Source organism: Pleurodeles waltl, chromosome 4_2, assembly GCF_031143425.1.
Source record: "Pleurodeles waltl isolate 20211129_DDA chromosome 4_2, aPleWal1.hap1.20221129, whole genome shotgun sequence".
Classification (NCBI taxonomy): domain Eukaryota; kingdom Metazoa; phylum Chordata; class Amphibia; order Caudata; family Salamandridae; genus Pleurodeles; species Pleurodeles waltl.
The window spans coordinates 552,252,991-552,278,117 of NC_090443.1; the positions used below are offsets into that span (position 1 = coordinate 552,252,991).

Genomic DNA, 25,127 nt, shown 5'->3' on the forward strand with positions numbered 1-25,127 from the left:
CGCACTGGGATTATCGAGATATTAAGAATTATATTGTTTCACCTTCAGTGCCATTTACATCATAATGTGTTTAAATAATCACTTTTTGAAGGTCCTGAAAGCCTTCGCCATGCAGGGCTGTGCGACTGTCATCCTCTCAGGGTCCTTGGGCATAGATCTTTACTGGAAATGGAAAGCATTACACTGGGATCCCATTATATGGGGAGTCATGGAGTGGCAGCAAAAAGGGGGTGGCAGGGCTACGAGTAGTGGTGCCTGACAATCATCTTACACAATTGTCTTTTAAAAACAATCCTCCAAATTGGCAAGAAGAACAAGCATGATAGTGAAGCTGTTGTGACTTACTTAATTGGTCATAAACAGGCTGCATTTTAAAATTATTTACAGGTTAAAGCACCTGCAGCACACATTTTTCTGTACCCAGCAATGCCCAGGGTATACAATAACAAAGAAGTAACTCTGTTCGTTGATGCACTTACTGGAGCGATCTGTATGGAGTCTATTCACAAGTTTGACTCGTGGTAAAATAGCATGGAGGATTAATAACCCTGCTGCAATGCACAACATGGAACATTCTTCTCTTTGCCATGTGGAGTACCGCAGGGCTCATCATTGAGCCCGAACTTGTTTAATTTGAACATTTCTCCACTGGCTACCATTATTCGCTCTTTTGGACTGTATGCAACATCATATCCTGATAAAATACAGACCCTTGTGTCAATTCCTAAGAACGCGGCAGCTACTGCAAATAACTTCTCATGTTGTACGTCTGGGGTCGAGGACTGGATGGGAAGGAATTTTCTAAAACTTAATGAAGAAAAAAAACGAGGTGCTGCTCTTTGGGGTCCATTCCTCGTTTGGAATGGCAACTGGTGGGCAGGCACTTTATCAATTCTCCCTGTTCCTGAAGAAAAGGCCAAATATCTTGGGGGGGATCCTTGACAGCAAACATTCGCTTAACGGACAGGCCAATTGCACAGTAGCGACCCATTTCTGGCTTATAAGGAAACTAAAGAAAAATGTTCCCTATATCCCTCTCTCAGCACGAAAGCGGATGGCTCTGGCACTGGTCATATCCAGAATGGATTCATGCAATGCCCTATATCTGGAGTTTAATATCGGTACTCAGGCAAATCTGCAGGTAGCACAAAACGTTCTTGCCAGGAAACTTCTTGACATTTCGAAGCGGCTTTCTGCTGCTGCAGGACTGCATGAATTGCATTGGCTCCCTATCAGTAAACAGATTAATTTTAAGGCTATCTATATTGTACACAAGGCTCTCCACAAAGCAGGTCCAGCTTGATTCGGGGAGATGTTTCACTGGTACAACCTAGGCAGAAATCTCCGTTCTGCTCATCGCAGTCTGGTTATCTTGCCTCAAGTTCAAAGGCGAAAGTGACAGTACAAAATGAATGTATGTCAAGAAATCAGGCTTCGGGTCACCTACTCTTACCTATTCCCTTCATGTTGTACATATACTGATGTAATGCATTCATAAATTCGCTATTACCGCAATGGGATGCATGCACGTACTTTTGAAAGAACTTAAATATCATGCATAGATTAGTGGTTGTTGGACCTCGCCCTTTTTGCAGCTGCATCTCCAAACCTTTTCCCTTTTCTCACCTATCTTTTCTGACCTGTTTTTGTTGGCTTTAGGACTCTGGGCACTTTACCACTGCTGACCAGCGCTAAAGTGCAAGTACTTGCTGCCTAAATGGTATTGGTTTATCCATGATTGGCACACTTGATTTTTTAGTAAGAACCTAGTACACTGCACAGTGTGTGCCAAGGGCCTGTAAATCAAATGCTACTAGTGTGCCTGCAGCACTGTTTGTGCCACCCACATGCGTAGCCCTGTTAACATGTCACAGACCTTCCACTGCAGTGTCTGTGGGTGAGGTTCTAAACGGCCAGTTCGACCTGCACCCACTTCCCAGGCCCAAACCTTCTCTTTTACTACATATAGGTCACCCCTAAGTTAGGCCCAAGGCAGCCCCATGGGCAGCGTATTCAGAAGGAAGGACATGTACTGGTGTGTTTTACATGTCCTGATAGTGAAATACAGTTACATTTGTTTTTCACTATTGCAAGCCCCATCTCTCCCATATGGTAATATGGGATTACCTTGAATTTTCTAATTTCCTATCGGGAGCAGATGGAGCTGTGGAGTTTGAGGTCTCTGAACTCAATTTAAAAATACATCTTTTGGTGACGTTGGTTTTTAAATTTTAAGTTTCAGAATGCCACTTCTAGAAAGTGGGCATTTTCTTGCTTAACCATTCTGTGCCTCTGCCCGGCTGTGGAATACACGTCTGGGTCAGGATGACGGTTGGGCTGTTTGTGAATTCACTCTAGACAGTCACACAAAGGGAGCAGAGTTGTGCCTGCATATTATGATGGGTCTTCCTGGGTTAGAGTGGTGTGAGGAGCCGACACTTGCGTCTGAATAGGACTGTGCCTGTCCTTACACAAAGCCGTCTCCAACCCTCTGGAGTGTGTCTGGAGCAAGGGCAGGAAAGGCAGGGTCTTGAGCACTACAAAGGCTTTCCTTTGAAGTTTGCCTACCTCAAAGCCATAAATTAGTACAAGTATTGGACCTCCTAGACCACAACTTCAGAACAATTCTGGACCAAGGACATTCTGCCAGGAAGAAGAGCTGGATGCTGTTGCTTTTCTGGCTTGCTGCTTCTGTCCTGGGAGTGAAAGGACTGGATTTTGCTTTCTACATCCTGATTTCCAAGGTTTTCCAAGGGCTTGAACTGAGCTTGCCTCCAGTTAGACGTCTCAGGGACATCAATGACTTCATCTGCCAGCACCTGGTCTCTCTTGCTGAGAATTCTGACTCACCAAGAGGTGTCACACCAAGTTCCTGAGTTCTGATGTAACCAAGAGGAAACCAAGTGCATCGACTACAGAGCGACTTCGAACTGGCGCCGCTGTCTGACTCAGAGTTCCTGCCTGCACCAGGAGCTGTGTTCCCCGCTGAGTGCAATGACCGCAACCAACATCACAGGTCAGATGCCACCACAGCACCTCTGAAGTCCTGAGTGCCATGCCACCAATGTCCGTGACACCCGACTCCACCGCAGCACCTGTGACCCCATGGTGTGATTGTGACACAACAAATTTGACGCACTGCATCTTGACCTGCTGAATTCATCTACCCCAGGGATCGTAAGGAACCAAAGCCGCGCTACAACACCTCCCCTGCCACTGTAAGGAACCGACACCTCACTTTCCTTGCCAAGCAGTAAGGAAGAGGCCTCACCTCCCTGGTAGCAGTAAGGAACCAATGTTGCACCAGCTCCAGCAACACCTCACCTCTCCGACTCCATGCAAAGTCTTTGTTTCATAGTTTTCCAAAGGTACTGTGCCCGGAGTCTCTATGACCGGCCCGGACTCCCTTGCGAGTGGCATCAGACTGTTGGGAACGACTCCGTCAACTACAAGGTGATAGACCCAGTTGGAGCTATTGTGTTTCTAAGTGCTTTACTGAAATCTAGGACCACATGTAGCAACATTCAGAATTGTGACCCGCAAATTGAGAGTTGCAAATCCGAATGGTGGATGGTGTCCCTACCACCATCTGCGATTCGCAAGGGGGTCGCAAATGCCCACCTCATGAGTGATCATGAGGTGGGTCGCAATTTGCGACCCCCTTTTGCGAATGGCGGCCCTGACAGGGATGGTGGCCTGCTGCGGACAGCAGACCATTATGTCTGTGACTGCTTGTCAATAAAGCAGTTTTTTTTTTTTTTTTTTTGTAATGCAGCCCGTTTTCCTTAAAGGAAAACGAGATGCATTACAAAAACGAAAAATGAAACATTCAGACCACTGCCTGCTCTGAAAAAATGTTGACAGTGCCATTCACAACGGGGAAGGGGTCCAATGGGGACCCCTTCCTTTTTGCGAATGGGTTACCACCCATTTGAAATGGGTGCAAAATGCAATTAGTTTGCGACCTCGTTAACAAACCAATCCTACATTGCACTGCGACTCGCAATTAGGAAGGGAACACCCCTTCCTAACTGGGAGTCGCAAACCTGTTTTGCGACTTGGTAACCAGGTCAGCGTATCGCAAAACGGGGTTTGTGCTGTGCAATGTGCTTTTTGCACATCGCGAACAGCGAAATTCGCTGTTTGCAACATGGAAAAAACTTGCTACATGTGGCCCCTAATCTTAAAAAATGTGTATCTTTGCTTGTGAATTGTGGATTTTTGTTGTTTGGTCTTCTTTTACCCCTATAAGTATTGGCTAATTTTCTAAACTGTGTGGAATACTTTTGTGGTGTTCTCACTGCATTATTGTGTGTGGGTGTACAATACTTTACACATTACCTCAGAGATAAGCCTGACTGCTCCTGCCAAGCTACAAAGGGGGTGAGAGCAGGGATTATCTTAGCTATGTGGCTCCCTTCCACTGACTGGAGTGAGGGTCCCTACTTAGACAGGGTGCAAAACACTGCCAACTAGAGACCCCATTTCTAACATGTAGCATTAAATAAAGCAGTCAAAACTGTATGTTTTTACATGTGCTACATTATCATAAGTATGCAAAGCTGTCAATAACATTTAAATCATATGCCACTAGGACATTAAGCACTGATGACAAAAATGTGCAAAACTAGGGTCTAGCTGTCAAACTACTTAAAGCAATGGATAGCTAGCTAAACAACCACTATTTGCACCTTATAAGCATAAGCACTGAAATATTGCACATTTTACAAATTAGCAAATTTTGCACACATCACACCCAGGTCCCGCTCCCCAACCCTGACACTTCACACAGTTGCTAAATTAGTATGAACTGTAGATGCTCAAATTCAAAGTCATATGATACTTATTGCTAATTATTTCAGAGCAATCCTGAATGCACCAATCAAATGTTCTGTAGCTCATGAACAGGAAGAAAGTACAGATTGCTTACCTTCGCTCCGATAGCTCCTGGATGCTTCCTGTGAAAATGGTTCACGCTGCTTTAAGTCAAGATTTTCTGGAGTGCGAGACTCCATGACCTCAGTTGTGAGAGATTTCCACTGATGTTTTGTCTCAGGTGTACGAGCTCCTTGGTGACCACTGGTATCCAGCACATCTTCAAGTACAATGGAAGCCGTCAGCGGAAAAAGATTCAAACTTTCATTAACAGAAACTAAAAGCAGGTGAACTTATGCCCAAAACTCACCACCTCTACCACCTTAAACTTTGCTCCTCATACAGATCTGGAGCATTCCCAAGCAAGCATCAGAACTGCACCATTTGCTCACCCATGCCACCCCAGTTTGGACCCAGCCATATGCAAATCAGTCTTGACCTTGTTCAGTCCAGCCCGATCTATCAGGCCAGGTCAGGTCAGGTCCTCCCTGGATTGGAAACAAGCATCCTGGGACCAGTTCCAGGGTATTACCCCTCATCTGCCAGGCTAGCTTGAATCCAGTGGCAGTGCGTAAGGGACCCACGCCTGGGCATATCCTGGTCACTTAGGGCCACTGGATTCAAGCTAGCCTGGCTGAAGATGGATGATATCCCAAAACGGGTCCCAGGATGCTGGTTTCCAGTCCAGGGAGGACCGGGCCTGGCACTTTGGGCTGGACTGTTCTCATGAGGAAACTGGGGAGCATGGTGAGCACAAGAACAATGGATTAAACCCAGATCTGTGACTGGGGGTGAGTGTTTGAAAAGTTTCAGCACTCTGTCCATCATCTTGCTGTGTTGCTATGTTTGCCATAAGTGGCCAAGGTGTGCTCAGACATGGGTCCCTTGCTCACTGTGCCACTAATTTTAAGCTAGCCTGGCTGAAGAGGGGTGATAACCCGAAACCAGTCCCAGGATGCTTGTTTCCGGTCCAGGGAGGACCTCACTTGGCATTTTGTGCTCGACTGTTCACATGGAGAACAGGGTCAAGACTGATTTGCATACAGCTGGGTTTAAATTGGGGTGGCATGGTGAGCAAAAGAATGACGGATTAAATCCAGATCTGTAACTGGGGGTGAGTGTTTGAAAAGTTTCAGCACTCTGTCCAACATCTTGTGTTGCTATATAATGAGAGCATCCATGGCGCCAGGCAGCTCCGAGGTCACATAAAAAAGTAAAGAAAACGTAATGGAAAGGACTTCAAAAGCCTGCATATAGGATTAGGGATTCACACAGTTAAAATATGTTCACAGGAAGGCCAATTAAACTAAATCAGTGGTTATCATACCTTCCTCATTGACTTGGAAATGGCGCATCGCCATGTCATGGAAGGCCGTACTGACACCAACACTGGGAAGCGGACCTACAGAAATGGGCCAAAGCTGAGATTGACGTGATGTCTGGTCTCCGGAATAAGGGGGGCATAGGCACACGCTATTCTGAGTGGGACACCCTTTTGGATAAATTGGAAGCTAAATCGGACACCCACTCCCCGTGAACAGCAGGCTCTCTGCAGTGGAATAGCAAACATGGGAGGGAAATGGTTTACTAGAAAGGGAACACAGAGAAGATTGAAAAAGTACCATAAAAAGGTCCATGGTAATACTTAGAAGTCCTATGAAAGATTTGTTGGAGTCCTCTGCTGGTACACAAATTCTATGATAAAGCACTCTCAAAGTGTTGTTGATCACGTTAATGTATTTTAATAGCTGATGCATAGCATGCACAACATAAGCACCACTGTTAATGCGTATATACCTGCAAGTATGTAATACTATGGGCACCGGAACGGACTAGAAATAGATGGTGCTGATATTAAACAGTCTGTGTGTAGTTGTATAAAATGAAAAATAACTATATTAAACATTTTATTTTTAAAACATACCTTCCCCATAGCTCTTGATTGGTGGGCGTAGTAAAAAGTCTATATTCTCGCTCTTGGTATCACCTGTGTGAGACAAAGAAGGCAGCAGTTAATTATACTTCATACATTTCTATCAACAAATATCTACCCTGCAAACACCACCTTGGCACAGTGACTGACAACCCACACAGATCTTTAATTGTGTGCAAACACACCTACACAATGAGTAGTCGCTATCACCCTACACTTGCCTTAAGATACAACTTCAGACACACTATCTCCCAGCTCCACCATCTCATGGCTGCACAGGCCCCCATTTGCTCTAGTGATGGAACTTCTGGTTCATGGCATTAGAGAAGGTAACAAGATAAATGCTATCATGAACAAGGGATATCACACTGGCTCTCTCTCTCTGCTTCAATGTATCTAACTGAACTGGGAAATCAATCCATGGCATTTGAAAGAACTGTCTGAGTTTTTTGCAGGGTTTAATCAATATGTTTAATTCTCATCTAATCTTGATTTAGCAACATCTGGAATGTCGGCGATTCAGAAAAAGGTGAAGTACATAGGGATTTAGATATCAATTACCTAACCCAGCTGTTCGATCTTAATTATACATCCCCAATGATAACTCTCAAGAGCAACTCGAGATGTGTTGTTTGACAATAACTTGGTTAGGAAGGATGACTACTACAAAAATAAACCGGCTTTGGAGCCACCTGCTTCGGTTTCCAAAGTTCCGAATAGTTACACCACAAAATGAAGTTATTGGCGCCATTAAAAGATTTGCCTGGACTGGGAAGAAGATGATGATGATTTATTCATAGGTACTTTTTTGACACAAAGAAGAAAAGAGGTTGCATATAAAGAGGAGGTAAAAGAATCACAACTGAGCGTCTTAGAAGATCTAAGCAATGTCTTCAGAAGAGAAAGGCATTAAACAGTGATTGAAGAATCGCCCTATAAACTAGAGAAGGATTTTAATTTGGCACCACTAATCCTCATTCCCAAGAATATTTATACATGTATCAAGTATTTTGTTGGTGGTGGGGCGAGACAGGCCATCCAAAGACTATCTGTCCCCTAACTCTCCTGCTGTGCTCACAGTGTGGTCCATCATTTGGCTTCTGATACAGCAACTGCAAAGTTAACAAACGTGTGTGAACGTGTAGATTGGAACAGTAAACTTAGCGGAAAAATAAATCTTTACTTTTTTTTTTTTATGTATACAGTTTTCCAAACTTAAAAACAATAAGCAGAAAAAACCCAATTGCACATCCTGGAATTCCAATGTCTGATAAGCACAAATAATGGTTTATGACGTGTAGCTTTGTTGACTTTGCCTCTAGAGCCAAAACCACATAGTAAGAGATGTGGGAACAGAGAGGCATTTCTGCCTTACAGTTATATGCTGCTGTACACAAACTGCTGAGAAAAGGACTGCATACACTTACCAGACAATTTTTCATTATAGTGGTGACAGACACTTGCATACCAGGCAACTGTTAAAATACATTAATGCAGGAATTTCCCTGATAAAGGGGTTTGTGAGTATTTGAAAATTTTCAAAAAACACCTCTATGAATAAATTATTTCTTGAAGAACATCCTAAAAATCTCTTTAAAATACTTGCCTTAAGAAATAGATTTGCTGTAGAGCTGTGAAAAACCCTGCATGCTTGTGGCTGTTACAAGCTGTCACAACCAGTCACTGGATGGTTGTGCGGGAGGAACATTGTAAGGAAATGCCTCCTTGGCATGGTTGCCCCCTGACTTTTTGCCTTTGCTGATGCTATGTTTACAATTGAAAGTGTGCTGAGGCCTGCTAACCAGGCCCCAGCACCAGTGTTCTTTCCCTAACCTGTACTTTTGTATCCACAATTGGCAGACCCTGGCATCCAGATAAGTCCCTTGTAACTGGTACTTCTAGTACCAAGGGCCCTGATGCCAAGGAAGGTCTCTAAGGGCGGCAGCATGTCTTATGCCACCCTGGAGACCTCTCACTCAGCACAGACACACTGCTTACCAGCTTGTGTGTGCTAGTGAGGACAAAACGAGTAAGTCGACATGGCACTCCCCTCAGGGTGCCATGCCAGCCTCTCACTGCCTATGCAGTATAGGTAAGCCACCCCTCTAGCAGGCCTTACAGCCCTAAGGCAGGGTGCACTATACCATAGGTGAGGGTACCAGTGCATGAGCATGGTACCCCTACCGTGTCTAAACAAAACCTTAGACATTGTAAGTGCAGGGTAGCCATAAGAGTATATGGTCTGGGAGTCTGTCAAACACGAACTCCACAGCACCATAATGGCTACACTGAAAACTGGGAAGTTTGGTATCAAACTTCTCAGCACAATAAATGCACCCTGATGCCAGTGTACATTTTATTGTAAAATACACCACAGAGGGCACCTTAGAGGTGCCCCCTGAAACTTAACCGACTATCTGTGTAGGCTGACTAGTTCTAGCAGCCTGCCACAAACCGAGACATGTTGCTGGCCCCATGGGGAGAGTGCCTTTGTCACTCTGAGGCCAGTAACAAAGCCTGCACTGGGTGGAGATGCTAACACCTCTCCCAGGCAGGAATTGTCACACCTGGCGGTGAGCCTCAAAGGCTCACCTCCTTTGTGCCAACCCAGCAGGACACTCCAGCTAGTGGAGTTGCCCGCCCCCTCCGGCCAGGCCCCACTTTTGGCGGCAAGGCCGGAGAAAATAATGAGAATAACAAGGAGGAGTCACTGGCCAGTCAGGACAGCCCCTAAGGTGTCCTGAGCTGAGGTGACTCTAACTTTTAGAAATCCTCCATCTTGCAGATGGAGGATTCCCCCAATAGGGTTAGGATTGTGACCCCCTCCCCTTGGGAGGAGGCACAAAGAGGGTGTACCCACCCTCAGGGCTAGTAGCCATTGGCTACTAACCCCCCAGACCTAAACACGCCCTTAAATTTAGTATTTAAGGGCTACCCTGAACCCTAGAAAATTAGCTTCCTGCAACAAGAAGAAGGACTGCCCAGCTGAAAACCCCTGCAGCGGAAGACCAGAAGACGACAACTGCCTTGGCTCCAGAAACTCACCGGCCTGTCTCCTGCCTTCCAAAGATCCTGCTCCAGCGACGCCTTCCGAAGGGACCAGCGACCTCGACATCCACTGAGGACTGCCCCTGCTTCGAAAAGACAAGAAACTCCCGAGGACAGCGGACCTGCTCCAAGAAAAGCTGCAACTTTGTTTCCAGCAACTTTAAAGAACCCTGCAAGCTCCCCGCAAGAAGCGTGAGACTTGCAACACTGCACCCGGCGACCCCGACTCGGCTGGTGGCGATCCGACACCTCAGGAGGGACCCCAGGACTACTCTGATTCTGTGAGTACCAAAACCTGTCCCCCCTGAGCCCCCACAGCGCCGCCTGCAGAGGGAATCCCGAGGCTTCCCCTGACCGCGACTCTTTGAACCTAAAGTCCCGACGCCTGGGAGAGACCCTGCACCCGCAGCCCCCAGGACCTGAAGGACCGGACTTTCACTGGAGAAGTGACCCCCAGGAGCCCCTCTCCCTTGCCCAAGTGGAGGTTTCCCCGAGGAACCCCCCCCTTGCCTGCCTGCAGCGCTGAAGCGATCCCGAGATCTCTCATAGACTAACATTGCGAACCCGACGCTTGTTTCTACACTGCACCCGGCCGCCCCCGCGCCGCTGAGGGTGAAATTTCTGTGTGGACCTGTGTCCCCCCCGGTGCCCTACAAAACCCCCCTGGTCTGCCCTCCGAAGACGCGGGTACTTACCTGCAAGCAGACCGGAACCGGGGCACCCCCTTCTCTCCATTCTAGCCTATGTGTTTTGGGCACCACTTGGAACTCTGCACCTGACCGGCCCTGAGCTGCTGGTGTGGTGACTTTGGGGTTGCTCTGAACCCCCAACGGTGGGCTACCTTGGACCAAGAACTGAACCCTGTAAGTGTCCTACTTACCTGGTAAAACTAACAAAAACTTACCTCCCCCAGGAACTGTGAAAATTGCACTAAGTGTCCACTTTTAAAACAGCTATTTGTCAATAACTTGAAAAGTATACATGCAATTTTGATGATTTGAAGTTCCTAAAGTACTTACCTGCAATACCTTTCGAATGAGCTATTACATGTAGAATTTGAACCTGTGGTTCTTAAAATAAACTAAGAAAAGATATTTTTCTATATAAAAACCTATTGGCTGGATTTGTCTCTGAGTGTGTGTACCTCATTTATTGTCTATGTGTATGTACAACAAATGCTTAACACTACTCCTTGGATAAGCCTACTGCTCGACCACACTACCACAAAATAGAGCATTAGTATTATCTATTTTTACCACTATTTTACCTCTAAGGGGAACCCTTGGACTCTGTGCATGCTATTCCTTACTTTGAAATAGCACATACAGAGCCAACTTCCTACATTGGTGGATCAGCGGTGGGGTACAAGACTTTGCATTTGCTGGACTACTCAGCCAATACCTGATCACACGACAAATTCCAAAATTGTCATTAGAAATTGATTTTTGCAATTTGAAAAGTTTTCTAAATTCTTAAAAGACCTGCTAGGGCCTTGTGTTAGATCCTGTTTAGCAGTTCTTTTAGAGTTTAAAAGTTTGTAAAAGTTTGAATTAGATTCTAGAATCAGTTTTAGTCTCTTAAAAAGTATTCCAACTTTTAGAAGCATAATGTCTAGCACAGATGTGAATGTGGTGGAACTCGACACCACACCTTACCTCCATCTACAGATGAGAGAGCTAAGGTCACTCTGTAAACTAAAGAAAATAACAATGGGCCCCAAACCTACCAAAATACAGCTCCAGGAGCTTTTGGCAGAGTTTGAAAAGGCCAACCCCTCTGAGGGTGGCAACTCAGAGGAAGAGGATAGTGACTTGGAGGACAATTCCCCCCTACCAGTCCTATCTAGGGAGAACAGGGTCCCTCAAACCCTGACTCCTAAAATAATAGTCAGAGATGCTGGTTCCCTCACAGGAGAGACCAACACCTCTGAAATCACTGAGGATAGCCCCAGTGAAGAGGACATCCAGTTAGCCAGGATGGCCAAAAGATTGGCTTTGGAAAGACAGATCCTAGCCATAGAGAGGGAAAGACAAGAGATGGGCCTAGGACCCATCAATGGTGGCAGCAACATAAATAGGGTCAGAGATTCTCCTGACATGTTGAAAATCCCCAAAGGGATTGTAACTAAATATGAAGATGGTGATGACATCACCAAATGGTTCACAGCTTTTGAGAGGGCTTGTGTAACCAGAAAAGTGAACAGATCTCACTGGGGTGCTCTCCTTTGGGAAATGTTCACAGGAAAGTGTAGGGATAGACTCCTCACACTCTCTGGACAAGATGCAGAATCTTATGACCTCATGAAGGGTACCCTGATTGAGGGCTTTGGATTCTCCACTGAGGAGTACAGGATTAGGTTCAGGGGGGCTCAAAAATCCTCGAGCCAGACCTGGGTTGACTTTGTTGACTACTCAGTGAAAACACTAGATGGTTGGATTCAAGGCAGTGGTGTAAGTAATTATGATGGGCTGTACAATTTATTTGTGAAAGAACACCTGTTAAGTAATTGTTTCAATGATAAACTGCATCAGCATCTGGTAGACCTAGGACCAATTTCTCCCCAAGAATTGGGAAAGAAGGCGGACCATTGGGTCAAGACAAGGGTGTCCAAGACTTCAACAGGGGGTGACCAAAAGAAAGGGGTCACAAAGACTCCCCAGCAGAAGGGTGATGAGACAACCAAAACTAAAGATAGTAAAGAGTCTTCTACAGGCCCCCAAAAACCTGCACAGGAGGGTGGGCCCAGAGCCTCTTCACAAAACAATGGGTACAAGGGTAAAAACTTTGATCCCAAAAAGGCCTGGTGTCATAGCTGTAAACAGCATGGACACCAAACTGGAGACAAGGCCTGTCCCAAGAAAGGTTCCACTCCAAACTCCCATCCAGGTAACACTGGTATGGCTAGTCTCCAAGTGGGATCAACAGTGTGCCCAGAGCAAATCAGGGTCCACACTGAAGCTACTCTAGTTTCTGAGGGTGGGGTGGATTTAGCCACACTAGCTGTCTGGCCGCCTAACATGCAAAAATACAGACAGCAACTCTTAATTAATGGGACTAGAATAGAGGGCCTGAGGGATACAGGTGCCAGTGTCACCATGGTGACAGAGAAACTGGTTTCCCCTGGCCAATACCTGACTGGAAAAACTTACACAGTCACCAACGCTGACAATCAGAGAAAAGTACATCCCATGGCAATGGTTACTTTAGAATGGGGAGGGGTCAATGGCCTGAAACAGGTGGTGGTCTCCTCAAATATCCCAGTGGACTGTCTGCTTGGAAATGACCTGGAGTCCTCAGCATGGGCTGAGGTAGAGCTAAAAACCCATGCAGCAATGCTGGGTATCCCTGAACTGGTGTGTGTGAAAACAAGAGCACAATGCAAGGCACAGGGTGAAAAAGTAGAGCTGGAGTCTGGAAAAATGGCCCAGCCTACCAAGAGAACAGGAAAGTCAGTTGGGAAACCAACTGCAACACAGCAAAAGAAAGGGAACCTCTCTTCTCAGGAAGAAGTTCTGCCCTCTGAGGGAACTGAGCCTTTGGAGCTTGAACCTTATCAGGTTGAGCTCTTAGGCCCAGGGGGACCCTCCAGGGAAGAGCTGTGTAAGGGACAAGAAACCTGTCCCTCTCTTGAAGGCCTTAGGCAGCAAGCTGCTGAAGAGTCCAAAGGCAAGAAAAATGGAACACATAGGGTCTATTGGGAAGATGGGCTCCTGTACACTGAGGCCAGAGACCCCAAACCTGGTGCCACTAGGAGAGTGGTAGTGCCTCAGCTGTTCAGAGAGTTCATCCTAACATTGGCCCATGACATTCCCCTTGCTGGACATTTGGGACAAACCAAGACGTGGGAGAGGTTAGTCAACCACTTCTACTGGCCCAATATGTCCAACATGGTTAAGGAGTTTTGCCTCTCCTGCCCCACCTGTCAAGCCAGTGGTAAGACAGGTGGGCATCCAAAGGCCCCCCTCATTCCACTTCCAGTGGTGGGGGTGCCCTTTGAAAGAGTGGGTGTGGACATAGTTGGTCCACTGGAACCTCCCACAGCCTCAGGAAATATGTATATCCTGGTAGTAGTGGATCATGCTACCAGGTATCCTGAAGCTATTCCCCTTAGGTCGACTACTGCCCCTGCAGTAGCCAAGGCCCTCATTGGTATCTTTACCAGAGTGGGTTTCCCTAAGGAGGTGGTGTCTGACAGAGGTACCAACTTCATGTCAGCATACCTAAAGCACATGTGGAATGAGTGTGGAGTGACTTATAAATTCACTACACCATACCATCCACAAACTAATGGCTTGGTTGAGAGATTCAACAAGACATTAAAGGGCATGATCATGGGGCTCCCAGAAAAACTCAAAAGGAGATGGGATGTCCTCCTGCCATGTCTGCTTTTCGCTTACAGGGAGGTACCACAGAAGGGAGTAGGGTTCTCCCCCTTTGAACTTCTGTTTGGTCATCCTGTAAGGGGACCACTTGCCCTTGTTAAAGAAGGCTGGGAGAGACCTCTCCATGAGCCTAAACAGGACATAGTGGACTATGTACTTGGCCTTCGCTCTAGAATGGCAGAGTACATGGAAAAGGCAACCAAAAACCTTGAGGCCAGCCAACAGCTCCAGAAGTTTTGGTATGACCAAAAGGCTGCACTGGTTGAGTTCCAACCAGGGCAGAAAGTCTGGGTTCTGGAGCCTGTGGCTCCCAGGGCACTCCAGGACAAATGGAGTGGCCCTTACCCAGTACTAGAGAGGAAGAGTCAGGTCACCTACTTGGTGGACCTGGGCACAAGCAGGAGCCCCAAAAGGGTGATCCATGTAAACCGCCTTAAGCTCTTCCACGACAGGGCTGATGTCAATCTGTTGATGGTAACAGATGAGGATCAGGAGGCAGAGAGTGAACCTCTCCCTGATCTTCTGTCATCAGACCCAAAAGATGGTACAGTAGATGGAGTGATCTACTCAGACACCCTCTCTGGCCAACAGCAAGCTGATTGTAGGAGAGTCCTACAACAGTTTCCTGAACTCTTCTCCTTAACCCCTGGTCAGACACACCTGTGTACCCATGATGTGGACACAGGAGACAGCATGCCTGTCAAGAACAAAATCTTTAGACAATCTGACCATGTTAAAGAAAGCATCAAGGTGGAAGTCCACAAGATGCTGGAATTGGGAGTCATTGAGCGCTCTGACAGCCCCTGGGCTAGCCCAGTGGTCTTAGTCCCCAAACCTCACACCAAAGATGGAAAGAAAGAGATGAGGTTTTGTGTGGACTACAGAGGGCTCAATTCTGTCACCAAGACAGATGCTCATCCAATTCCAAGAGCTGATGAGCTCATTGATAAATTAGGTGCTGCCAAATTTCTAAGTACCTTTGACTTGACAGCAGGGTACTGGCAAATAAAAATGGCACCTGGAGCAAAAGAAAAGACAGCATTCTCCACACCTGATGGGCATTATCAGTTTACTGTTATGCCCTTTGGTTTAAAGAATGCCCCTGCCACCTTCCAAAGGTTGGTGAATCAAGTCCTTGCTGGCTTGGAGTCCTTTAGCACAGCTTATCTTGATGATATTGCTGTCTTTAGCTCCACCTGGCAGGATCACCTGGTCCACCTGAGGAAGGTTTTGAAGGCTCTGCAATCTGCAGGCCTCTCTATCAAGGCATCCAAATGCCAGATAGGGCAGGGAACTGTGGTTTACTTGGGACACCTTGTAGGTGGAGGCCAAGTTCAGCCACTCCAACCCAAGATCCAGACTATTCTGGACTGGGTAGCTCCAAAAACCCAGACTCAAGTCAGGGCATTCCTTGGCTTGACTGGGTACTACAGGAGGTTTGTGAAGGGATATGGATCCATTGTGACAGCCCTCACTGAGCTCACCTCCAAGAAAATGCCCAAGAAAGTGAACTGGACTGTGGACTGCCAACAGGCCTTTGACACCCTGAAACAAGCAATGTGCTCAGCACCAGTTCTCAAAGCTCCAGATTATTCTAAGCAGTTCATTGTGCAGACTGATGCCTCTGAACATGGGATAGGGGCAGTTTTGTCCCAAACAAATGATGATGGCCTTGACCAGCCTGTTGCTTTCATTAGCAGGAGGTTACTCCCCAGGGAGCAGCGTTGGAGTGCCATTGAGAGGGAGGCCTTTGCTGTGGTTTGGTCCCTGAAGAAGCTGAGACCATACCTCTTTGGGACTCACTTCCTAGTTCAAACTGACCACAGACCTCTCAAATGGCTGATGCAAATGAAAGGTGAAAATCCTAAACTGTTGAGGTGGTCCATCTCCCTACAGGGAATGGACTTTATAGTGGAACACAGACCTGGGACTGCCCATGCCAATGCAGATGGCCTTTCCAGGTTCTTCCACTTAGAAAATGAAGACTCTCTTGGGAAAGGTTAGTCTCATCCTCTTTCGTTTGGGGGGGGGGTTGTGTAAGGAAATGCCTCCTTGGCATGGTTGCCCCCTGACTTTTTGCCTTTGCTGATGCTATGTTTACAATTGAAAGTGTGCTGAGGCCTGCTAACCAGGCCCCAGCACCAGTGTTCTTTCCCTAACCTGTACTTTTGTATCCACAATTGGCAGACCCTGGCATCCAGATAAGTCCCTTGTAACTGGTACTTCTAGTACCAAGGGCCCTGATGCCAAGGAAGGTCTCTAAGGGCGGCAGCATGTCTTATGCCACCCTGGAGACCTCTCACTCAGCACAGACACACTGCTTACCAGCTTGTGTGTGCTAGTGAGGACAAAACGAGTAAGTCGACATGGCACTCTCCTCAGGGTGCCATGCCAGCCTCTCACTGCCTATGCAGTATAGGTAAGCCACCCCTCTAGCAGGCCTTACAGCCCTAAGGCAGGGTGCACTATACCATAGGTGAGGGTACCAGTGCATGAGCATGGTACCCCTACCGTGTCTAAACAAAACCTTAGACATTGTAAGTGCAGGGTAGCCATAAGAGTATATGGTCTGGGAGTCTGTCAAACACGAACTCCACAGCACCATAATGGCTACACTGAAAACTGGGAAGTTTGGTATCAAACTTCTCAGCACAATAAATGCACCCTGATGCCAGTGTACATTTTATTGTAAAATACACCACAGAGGGCACCTTAGAGGTGCCCCCTGAAACTTAACCGACTATCTGTGTAGGCTGACTAGTTCTAGCAGCCTGCCACAAAGCGAGACATGTTGCTGGCCCCATGGGGAGAGTGCCTTTGTCACTCTGAGGCCAGTAACAAAGCCTGCACTGGGTGGAGATGCTAACACCTCTCCCAGGCAGGAATTGTCACACCTGGCGGTGAGCCTCAAAGGCTCACCTCCTTTGTGCCAACCCAGCAGGACACTCCAGCTAGTGGAGTTGCCCGCCCCCTCCGGCCAGGCCCCACTTTTGGCGGCAAGGCCGGAGAAAATAATGAGAATAACAAGGAGGAGTCACTGGCCAGTCAGGACAGCCCCTAAGGTGTCCTGAGCTGAGGTGACTCTAACTTTTAGAAATCCTCCATCTTGCAGATGGAGGATTCCCCCAATAGGGTTAGGATTGTGACCCCCTCCCCTTGGGAGGAGGCACAAAGAGGGTGTACCCACCCTCAGGGCTAGTAGCCATTGGCTACTAACCCCCCAGACCTAAACACGCCCTTAAATTTAGTATTTAAGGGCTACCCTGAACCCTAGAAAATTAGCTTCCTGCAACAAGAAGAAGGACTGCCCAGCTGAAAACCCCTGCAGCGGAAGACCAGAAGACGACAACTGCCTTGGCTCCAGAAACTCACCGGCCTGTCTCCTGCCTTCCAAAGATCCTGCTCCAGCGACGCCTTCCGAAGGGACCAGCGACCTCGACATCCACTGAGGACTGCCCCTGCTTCGAAAAGACAAGAAACTCCCGAGGACAGCGGACCTGCTCCAAGAAAAGCTGCAACTTTGTTTCCAGCAACTTTAAAGAACCCTGCAAGCTCCCCGCAAGAAGCGTGAGACTTGCAACACTGCACCCGGCGACCCCGACTCGGCTGGTGGCGATCCGACACCTCAGGAGGGACCCCAGGACTACTCTGATTCTGTGAGTACCAAAACCTGTCCCCCCTGAGCCCCCACAGCGCCGCCTGCAGAGGGAATCCCGAGGCTTCCCCTGACCGCGACTCTTTGAACCTAAAGTCCCGACGCCTGGGAGAGACCCTGCACCCGCAGCCCCCAGGACCTGAAGGACCGGACTTTCACTGGAGAAGTGACCCCCAGGAGCCCCTCTCCCTTGCCCAAGTGGAGGTTTCCCCGAGGAACCCCCCCCTTGCCTGCCTGCAGCGCTGAAGCGATCCCGAGATCTCTCATAGACTAACATTGCGAACCCGACGCTTGTTTCTACACTGCACCCGGCCGCCCCCGCGCCGCTGAGGGTGAAATTTCTGTGTGGACCTGTGTCCCCCCCGGTGCCCTACAAAACCCCCCTGGTCTGCCCTCCGAAGACGCGGGTACTTACCTGCAAGCAGACCGGAACCGGGGCACCCCCTTCTCTCCATTCTAGCCTATGTGTTTTGGGCACCACTTGGAACTCTGCACCTGACCGGCCCTGAGCTGCTGGTGTGGTGACTTTGGGGTTGCTCTGAACCCCCAACGGTGGGCTACCTTGGACCAAGAACTGAACCCTGTAAGTGTCCTACTTACCTGGTAAAACTAACAAAAACTTACCTCCCCCAGGAACTGTGAAAATTGCACTAAGTGTCCACTTTTAAAACAGCTATTTGTCAATAACTTGAAAAGTATACATGCAATTTTGATGATTTGAAGTTCCTAAAGTACTTACCTGCAATACCTTTCGAATGAGCTATTACATGTAGAATTTGAACCTGTGGTTCTTAAAATAAACTAAGAAAAGATATTTTTCTATATAAAAACCTATTGGCTGGATTTGTCTCTGAGTGTGTGTACCTCATTTATTGTCTATGTGTATGTACAACAAATGCTTAACACTACTCCTTGGATAAGCCTACTGCTCGACCACACTACCACAAAATAGAGCATTAGTATTATCTATTTTTACCACTATTTTACCTCTAAGGGGAACCCTTGGACTCTGTGCATGCTATTCCTTACTTTGAAATAGCACATACAGAGCCAACTTCCTACAAACATGAATTCAGATGTTCACAATGGAGGAGATACTCTCCTTGATCGAGAAGGAGTGTACAACCTCAATAATGGGATTATAGACAGACATTGGCCTCACAAAAACCTAGGTGAGAATTATTAGCTGTAGGAATGCTTGATGTTGTGATATTGGTATGAGTCAGATATTGAAAATGTAACTATAACTGCATAATAAAGGCTGATGTGATCACCATCCAGAGGTTTAGAATCAGGTGGCATTTTTACTTTGTGGAGAATGTCCATAGGGAGAGGGATGGGTTTCTTTCGCCTATGGTGGTCTTGCCCTCAATTTTACATTTTCTGGGTTGAGATCCTAATGAAGAACAAAGACACAGGGGTTAAGGCAATACCACTTCCCTCCTGCAGGATGTCTCATTCACCAGGATGCTCTCCATAATGATATAAATTACATTTACTGCAGCACAGCTGCTCACGTCAGAAGAGATTACATAAGGCTTCGGAATACTCAAAAGGCTCATATCTTGGTCTAAGGTGGGTCCTAAATGTTTATTCATATCACTCCAAATCCCTCCATGAGACAAAAATAATAGAAATAATTTCAGTCCTAATAAGACTAGCACAGTGAAGAAGTAGAGGACATGGAGAACCTTGGGTAGGAGCATCCAAATAGTTCCTAGGGTTACTGAGGAATAATCAGATGCTAAACACATATCTCTGGGTCATTAGATTATGAGAGGCTGTTGCCCCATAAGATACTTCTTATTCATTTGTTCATTTATCCATTCTGTATCCCCTTTATCCTGTTCCTGTGCACTTTCGCTATGGTCTATTTAGTTCCTTTGTAAGTGTTAATATAGGCACCAGCTTCTTAAAACAAGACACGTGCATAAGGCATTTTTTTCTTTTAATCTTTTTATTGTGATTATCAAGTTCTGTAGAGTGGATATAACGTGTTGTCAAATCAATGCTCCAGGTTACATCACCTGGGATAGACATCTCTTCACATGTCACAACACAATAACAGATCTTATACTCAACATTCAAATTAATATTAATCAAAAATAAACACTAAAGTGAAATATAACATGAGAAAATAGAGAAGAGAGAGAGAGGAGCGGGTCGCTCATTGGGGGACCGGTAACGGCCTGATAGACGTCGGGGGAGGAGGAGGGAGAAGGAGAGGCGGGGCAGAGACAGAGGGGAGAAAAGGGCACGTCAAGGAGTTGATCGAACAGCGGAGGGGGAGCAGCAAAGGATGAGTGGAATTTAAGTCGGTATAGCATAAAGCGCTCACGTCACCTGTCCCAGCAGGTCCGTGTTGTGTAGGCATGTTAGCACTTGGGCCAGACAATGAAGGCACCTCTGTTGGTCCCTGCTCTCGTCTATCCGCACTGATCTAGTGTACTCGAATCGGGGGGCAGATGTCGTCTTTACCCTGCAGCTGGTCTATAAAAGAGTCCCATACGTCCGCTCCCTTGATCACTACCCCGCTATCACACAGCGCATGTAATATTTGTGCCTCCGCTCTGGCCCAGTGCAGCAGATCAGACGTCCAGCGGTGTATGTCTGGGGAGCTGGGTGACTTCCATTGTGTTGCTAGGAGACGTTTGAATATGACAAACGCGAGGTCAGCGCATCTGTGTTTCTGTTTTTCCCTCCCGTGTCTACGGCGTACCCCCAGTAGACAGGATTCAGGAGTAGGGGGATAAGGGCAGTCCCGACCAGGTAGCGGTCTGTGCTGTGATGTCTTGCCATGCGCGGAGTATCGATGGGCAACTCCACGTCATATGATAAAAATCTGCTTCTGAACTCCCGCACCTTGGGCAAACGGGAGTAGCTTGTGGGTACATGCGGTTAATCCTGGCTGGGGTTAAATACATCTGGTGGAGATAGTTTGAGTATATCGGAAGCGAGCGTTTCGTGATACCTCAAGTGTAGTTGTGAGAGCCATGGACCATGTGTGTGCATTCAAGGGTGAGTGTAGGGCCGTTTCCCTTCTAGTTTTGGCTTGTGACTGTGCCTCCATTGGGCAGGCTTGTAATATTTTGTATATCCAAGATATGCCTGATTGTGTTCCCGAGCCCGACAGCAGTTCATGTAGCACTGGTAATGTCTGCGGTTCATTATTAGCATTCTCCCGGGTAGTGTGTACCATCGTTGTAATGCCCTGTGTGTGATGAATTTGCCTCGTCCTAAGTTGTGTGTGTCCGCTAGCGCCTCATACGAGAGAAGACAGCCCTCCTCAAAGAGTTCTCCGACAGTTTGGACACCTTTACCTACCTAGGTTGCCAGTCCCAGCCGTCCACTTATTTTATCTGCCTCTGGGATGGCCATCAGTGGGACCCTAGGTGAATACGGTGGAATCCGTTCTCCCGCTATCACATATCGGCGCCAGTTTCGATCTGCCACTCTTAGCAGGAAGTTGCTGTGTTGCGGGGGGGTCTCACAACCTACTAACCATCGCAGCACGTCAGAGTGTTTCAAATATGCGCCTACCAGGCGGCTCTCCGAGCTGAGGGGGTCTTTCATCCAAGTCATGATCCAATGTATTTGTGCTGCAGCATAGTACAGCTCAAACTGTGGTACACCCATCCCACCCTTCTCCAGAGGGAGATATGTCTTGGCTAATGCCACTCGGCGACGTCCACCGCCCCGTATCAGGTCAGTCAGTAGGCTAGTCAGCAGCACGAAGTAGAGTTTTGGGAGCACGAGCGGCAGTGCAGGGAAATAGTATAGTAGCCAGGGGAGGATGATCATTTAGCTAATGCTACCCTTCCCATGGGTGAGAGTGGTAATGAGTGCCAAAAAGGCATCGAGCTTTTCACTGACCGAATCGTCTGGTCCAAATTTCCCTCCCTTAGATCGAAGTCATTGTGGTATATATTGAACTCTAATTACTTAAAAGTAGTATAACTCCACTGTAAGTCCTGTGTAGAGAGTGTATTGCCCTGTGTGCCCGAGATCGGCCGCATCGTGAACAAGCATGATTTTGACCAGTTTACACGTAGACCGGATAATTCGCCAAAGGAGTTCAGCAGTTGTAGCAAATTCGGTAGGGATTCAGACCAATTGCTGAGGTATATTAGTGCATCATCTGCATATAGAGAGATGATTCGATAATCATCTCCATCTGGGATGCCCCAGCGTGCTGCCTCGCTGCGCAACCTAGCTGCAAGAGGCTCGATTGCTAATGCGAACAATAATGGCGATAGTGGGCAGCCTTGACGGATGCCTCTTCCTATCGCGAATTCTTCCGATATGATCATGCCAGTCTTGACGCGTGCTTTTGGACTTGTATGTAGAATTGATATCCAGCGTATGAACGCATCACCGAATCCCATATGCTGCCACTAAAACTGGCCATCCCAGCGTGTCAAACGCTTTTTCGACTTCCAGAGAGACCGCCACTCGTGTGTGGTCTGTTTCCGGGGTCTCAGCTATTAGTCGCAAGAGGTTCCTAATATTAATGAAGGTGTTTCGTCCGGGTATGAAACCGGATTGGTCCGGATGAATCAGGGTGGGCATCAATGGAAGGAGGCGATTCACCATCACCTTCCCCAGCAGTTTACAGTCCGAGTTCAGTAGTGACAATGGATGGTAAGATCGGACGTCCAGGGGGTCATGGCCCTTTTTATGAAGGACCACAATGATTGCCTCGCACTGTGACTCGGAGAGGCGTCCTAATTCGTACGGCTCTTGTAACATTGTCGGATAAGGCATAAGCATCTGTGCCGGGAAGGTCTGATAGTATTGGATTGGTAGCCCATCCCCCCCAGGAGCTTTATTATGGGCTAGTTGTCGCAAGGCTTGTTGTATCTCTTCCATTTCTACAGGTTCGTCCAAGTCTAGGAGTTGTGCTTCCGTTAAGCGAGTTAGTGGGGAGAGCCGGAAGAATCCCCTCATCTGTTCTGGGGGCGGAGGAGGCCCGGCCCTATAAAAAGTGTCATAATACTGCCTGAAAGTTTCATTGATCTCTAATTGTGTGTTAACTATTGTTCCCGTGTCTAGGCGGATAGCATTTATGGGGGTATGTTGCTGCTCGCCTTTCACCAACCAGGCCAGCAACCTGCTGAAGCAATCACCCTCTGCATAGAGCCGCGCCGTGTAGTGATGATAGTCATATTTTCTTAAGTGCTCAACGGCCTCGTCCCATTGCTTTTTAAGTTTAACCACGACCCCACGGTTATCTCTGCCCGATGCCGCATCGCATAATGTCTCCTCGATGTTGTGTAATTCTAGTGTTAATGTACGCCTGACACCCCCTGCTACCGGCATGCACATCACCACCTTGTGTCTGTCCCACTCAATCAATCGCGAAGATGCCGACCGGTTGTTTGTGTTGAAGTAGGAGTCTATGTTGTCTGCTAGCTTTGCGAGGAAGGTGGGATTGTGTAATAGGGCAGGCTTTAAGCACCATGTGGGAATACGTGTGTGCTCTCTACCCCATCTCAGTGTAGCGATCAAGGGGCAGTGGTCCGACAAGGTTTTACCCATGTATGATGCATTGTGCAGTAAATGTGTGATCTCTTCGAAGCACAACAGTAAGTAAATTCGGGTGTGGAGTTGGTGCACCGGAGAGTAGAAGGAGTATTCTCCGTCAGTAGGCTGTAAGTCCCTCCAAGCATCATGTAATCTCCTCTCTGATATCCAGGACCGCAACATCCAAGATATTCTTCTGCTGTGGGCATCCTCCAATGGGGGGGTAGGATCTATCCAAAGTTATATCTGGTATGCTATTAAAATCTCCTCCCAAGGTGGTGGGTATTAACGGGTCATTCAATAGTAATGCAGATGTAGATCGCAGGAATTCCCCTTGTCCAGTATTAGGCACATATACGCCAATTGTGGCTAGTTGTTTACCATCTAATTCCCCTACCATGTGGACATATCTACCATCTGCGTCTATTTGTGTGCATTTGACCACATAGGGGACACCCGGGGCTATCCAAATCAGCACCCCCTTCGCATATGTTGAGGTCTTAGTACCATGAATCACACAGACCATCTCTTGTCAATATTAGCCAGTTCGTGAGCATTGGTGCGAGTCTCTTGGAGTAAAGCTATATGTATGTTATGCCGTTTAAGGTAGGCGTATACTCTGCGGCTTTTAGTGATATTTGCCAGCCATCTTACGTTTCATGTTAAAATATTATAGGTGTCATGGTGTTTTATGATTATAGTATTGGGCAGCATACCCTCTAGGGAGGGTCCCATCACGCTATGAACCCCCCCCCTCCGAACGCCTCTCCCATCCCCCACCCACCCTGCGAGCATGAAAGTGTTGGCGCGCAGTATAATGATAGAGAAAGATAATGAAACTTACAGTGACTAAAACATCAGTAAACAGTGAGGCACAACAGGTGCCTGTATAGGCAAGAATTTGAACCAGTTCCATTCGGTGACCCAAAGTGGGGTCGGGTGCGGCTGGGGTACAGTCTGAGGCAGCTCTTGTTCTTCGGTCCGGTCGGATGTTCTTGCTTCCCTGGCAAGCTCAAGTGTATCTGTTTTTAATCGTCTTCTTACAGTGATGTGATGACCTACGTGGCTGTTCGTTCCGAGCGCTTACTCGACCATAGAGGGTGGATACGTTTGAGGCATGGGTGATGTGTTTCCAACCGAAGAGAGTCTGGGTAGGTCAAAAGTGTTTGTAACTGTGGCTATGTGTTGCAAGAACAAGAAGTTCTAGGAGACCATGATTCACATGCTCTATCTCAAAGGTCGTCAGCCAAGCGCGGTGTAAGTGCTGGGCCTAATATCAGAGGTGAGGAAGGGGGCCTATGTTGGCTCCTTGGTGAGTCCCAATCTGTAGTTCTGGCTTCATTTCTAATCTGTGTTTGCATGGTCGAGAACATGTAGACTTCCTTCAAGGCTTGCACCTGCTCGTCCGCTGCCTGTGACCTAGACGGCCGTGTCGTAAGTCCCGGTACCCGGTCTCTTCTTCCGTCGGGGTCGCTGGGCGAGCCACTCCTTCTGTTCGTCGCCTTCCTCTATCGGATCAGCCATGCCTTTAGTGTGTAGCCACGTCCACGCATCCTCCGATGTCGGAAAGACGAGGGTCCTATCACCATCCCCCACACGAAGTCTGGCCGGGAACATGAGGGAATAAGAGATATTTTTATCTCGTAGTACCTGCTTCGCTTTGGCGAACATGGCTCGTCTGCGCTGAACCTCCGCTGTATAGTCCGGGTAG

General features: G+C 47.5%; 1 protein-coding gene across 4 annotated transcripts in view; it reads right to left on the reverse strand.

The window, feature by feature from the left end:
- LOC138293083 (torsin-1A-interacting protein 1-like) overlaps window positions 1-25,127 on the reverse strand; it is a 233,268-nt gene that overhangs the window by 177,737 nt on the left and 30,404 nt on the right. For all 4 annotated transcript variants that reach the window (XM_069232085.1, XM_069232083.1, XM_069232084.1 and 1 more), the window contains 2 exons: window positions 6,800-6,862; window positions 4,931-5,095 (listed from right to left, as the gene is read on the reverse strand). In XM_069232085.1, coding sequence (XP_069088186.1) covers window positions 4,931-5,095; window positions 6,800-6,862 — 228 coding nt within the window. The remainder of the gene's footprint in view (window positions 1-4,930; window positions 5,096-6,799; window positions 6,863-25,127) is intronic.